Source organism: Morus notabilis, unplaced genomic scaffold (assembly GCF_000414095.1).
Source record: "Morus notabilis unplaced genomic scaffold, ASM41409v2 Scaffold277, whole genome shotgun sequence".
NCBI lineage: Eukaryota > Viridiplantae > Streptophyta > Magnoliopsida > Rosales > Moraceae > Morus > Morus notabilis.
This window is the reverse complement of record NW_010363731.1, coordinates 706,667-709,484: the sequence shown is the minus strand read 5'-3', so window position 1 is coordinate 709,484 and position 2,818 is coordinate 706,667. Positions and strand designations below refer to the sequence as shown.

The 2,818-nt window shown below is 38.1% G+C and overlaps 1 protein-coding gene across 1 annotated transcript; it reads right to left on the bottom strand.

Moving 5' to 3' along the window:
• Positions 1-310: 310 nt before the first annotated feature.
• On the bottom strand, positions 311-2,309 carry LOC21405813 (RING-H2 finger protein ATL13). The gene has a single exon (XM_010104857.2). The coding sequence runs from the start codon at positions 1,829-1,831 to the stop codon at positions 464-466; it is 1,368 nt and encodes a 455-aa protein (XP_010103159.1). The 5' UTR covers positions 1,832-2,309; the 3' UTR covers positions 311-463.
• Positions 2,310-2,818: the final 509 nt, after the last annotated feature.

The following is a 2,818-nucleotide window of genomic DNA, read 5'->3' as shown; positions in this document are numbered from 1 at the left end:
TTTTCTTTTTTTCCTGGCAGGCTGTTGATTGTTGTTAAAAAAGAAAGTAAGAACTAGTCAGTTATGGTAATTGGCTCCAAAATCAGATTATTATAGAAAGGATGAATACAGAAAGTGATAATAGGGGACAAAAATATATAGCAACAAAATCCTAAAAGTATGGAAATCTAATAATAATTATAAATAAAAAAGACAACATACAAATCCTACAGTTCTAGCATAATTTTTATTACTGTTTTTTAATAAGAAACCAAGAAATAAACCATTTTGCAATAAAATGCAAAAATCTTTTCTATCAAGATGTGTCTTTCTTTCCTACTACTTTCTTTCACAATGTTTCTTCTTTTCTTTTCTTTTCTTTTTTTCCACCTTCTACAGATCACCCGAATTGTGTGTTCCAAACAGAATAATTATTTATCTAAAACCAAAAAATAAAACAAAAATAAATAAATAAAAACAAAAATCAAGGATTAGGAGCATCAAAAGATGAATGAACAACCTTGTTCTGTCTCCCCATAAGCCAAAGCAGAGTCCTCCTTGCAAAAGATGGTGGATTTGACTGAGAATCCAAACTATTACAACAACTCCTATTCTCTTCCTCTTCAAAACCCAATTCAGTTCGTTCATTTTCCCATCTCCCAGCGCCAATCTCAGACACTGTTCTTCTCGGAAACTTTTCATTTTTGCCCTTCAAATCCTCCCCTGCAACTCCATTGCTGCTCCTCTGCATAGGGAACCTGAAAGAGAAAGCCCTCCTCGAACAATCCCTCGGGTTTCGCGAATCCGAGAGCTTGGACGAGGAAAAGCTCTCTGTTTTCGAAACGCGAGCATTCATTAGAGAATTAACGGAACTGAACTCGAATTCCCTTCGAGACTCGCAATCACATTCCGATATCGCCGCCCGGCTCAGCCCCGGCTTCGACGGCAGAGAAGCCTTCTTGTTCGAGCTCTTCTTCAATGGCGTTCTAATGGGCACTCTTAGATCTGAACTCTCGTCCATCACATAAGCAAAAGACCCCATTGAAAAACACCTTCTCGAATCAACATTACTCGAATCATTAGCAATACTACTACTTCCTTCACCATTATCAACATTCCTAAACTTCCCAAGCTTCACAGTCACAACTTTCTCCTTCTCCTTGCATTCAACCACAGCCGTCGGATTGGACTCCTCCTTTTCTCCTTCATCAACGGGCGAAATCTCTTGCTCAACCTCTCCGCCGTTTTCCACCGCAATCTCTCTGGAACTCTCGCTTCCGGACTCGAGCACCAAAACGACAGGAGAAAAGTTGTCGTTTGGTGAGAAATCCTGCAACAAACTGGCTCTACACAAAGGGCAAGTAGAATGAGAAAGCAACCATGTGTCAATACACTCCATGTGAAAAGCGTGGCTGCATTTGGGCAAGAGTCTAAGCTTGTCGTCCGGATCAAACTCACACAAACAAACCGCACAATCAAAAGGATTTTTCAATCCTATAATGGCCTTATAATGAAAAACCGGTAAATTGTCAATAAAAGACTGATCTACCCCTGCGTCATGGAGATGGAAAAGTTGCTGAAGCTGGCCTTGGAGAGCACTGACGCTTTCTAAGTCGTCCCGATCACGGTTTGGGGGTCTTAAGAGGAATCTGACCAAAAGATGGAGTAAACCAGAAACGAAGAAGATTATGGCTAGGATGACTATTATGAGCAATATGCTTGGGCTTACTTTTGTGTTGAAGTTGAAGGATTCTTGTGGTGGGGATGGTGGGGGCTGGGAAATGAAGTAGGATTGTTGCTCGGTCGGGGATAAGAATGGCTTTTCTTTGGTCTGAAGGAGTGAACTTGCCATGGCTTTTGAGATTTTCTGCTTTCAGGGAGGATCAAGAAGAGATTTCAGGACCTTTTTGCCATGTTTTTCTTTTGTTGGGGGGAGAAACAGAAATTTAACAAGATTGAAGATTCTGGGTTGGATTCAGGAATCCCATCTGGGGTTGCAATGTTAAGAAAACACTGAAGGTTTGAGCTTTTTGGAGGATCTAGAGGAAATCAGGGCCTTTTTGTCATGTTTTTGTTTTGTCGGGAAAGAAACAGAAATTTAACAAGATGGGAGATTTTGGGTTGGATTCACTAGTGTTTTGTGGAATCACATCTGGGGTTGTGATGGAAGAAAGTCACAAATGCAAAAGAATGGAAGAAAAATGGAGAAAAATGAAAAGGGTGTTTAGGAAAAGTGTGGTTCTTATGGGGTTGTGATGATGGATGTGGAAGAAAATAGGGACCTTTTTGATGGAGACCTCAAATGGGGTTTGTATGAAATTGTTTTTTTCTAACTGCAAGAGGAACCTGCAGGTCAAATTTTAGAGTTAAACTTAAATGGCTTGTAAGGGCAGAAATAAATGGTGACAGAGGTGAGTTTTCAAAAAGGAGTAATAAATAAATAAATCTACCAAAATTGAGAAAGTAAATTATATTACAGATCATTAGGGCAAAAATATTGAACTGTCAATACCATACATGGCAAAACTTATTTTTTTTTTTTTTTTTTTTTTTTTTTTTTTTTTTTTTTTTTTTGCTACAACATACATGGCAAAAACTTAAAGAGAAAACAAAATGATATGAGAAAAAAAAAAATTGACCTTATTATATGATTTCATGAAAGGCATAGACCTTTCTGGTTGACTTCAAAGAAACCCTGGCATCAACACCAAAGCGCAATTAATATTCCAAGCTATAAAATTATGGACTTCACATGGAAATGATAACCTCAATAGGTGTAAATCCAATTTTCATTTTTTTTTAATGTTATCTTTCACTCTCTGATCGCATTCTTTTCAGT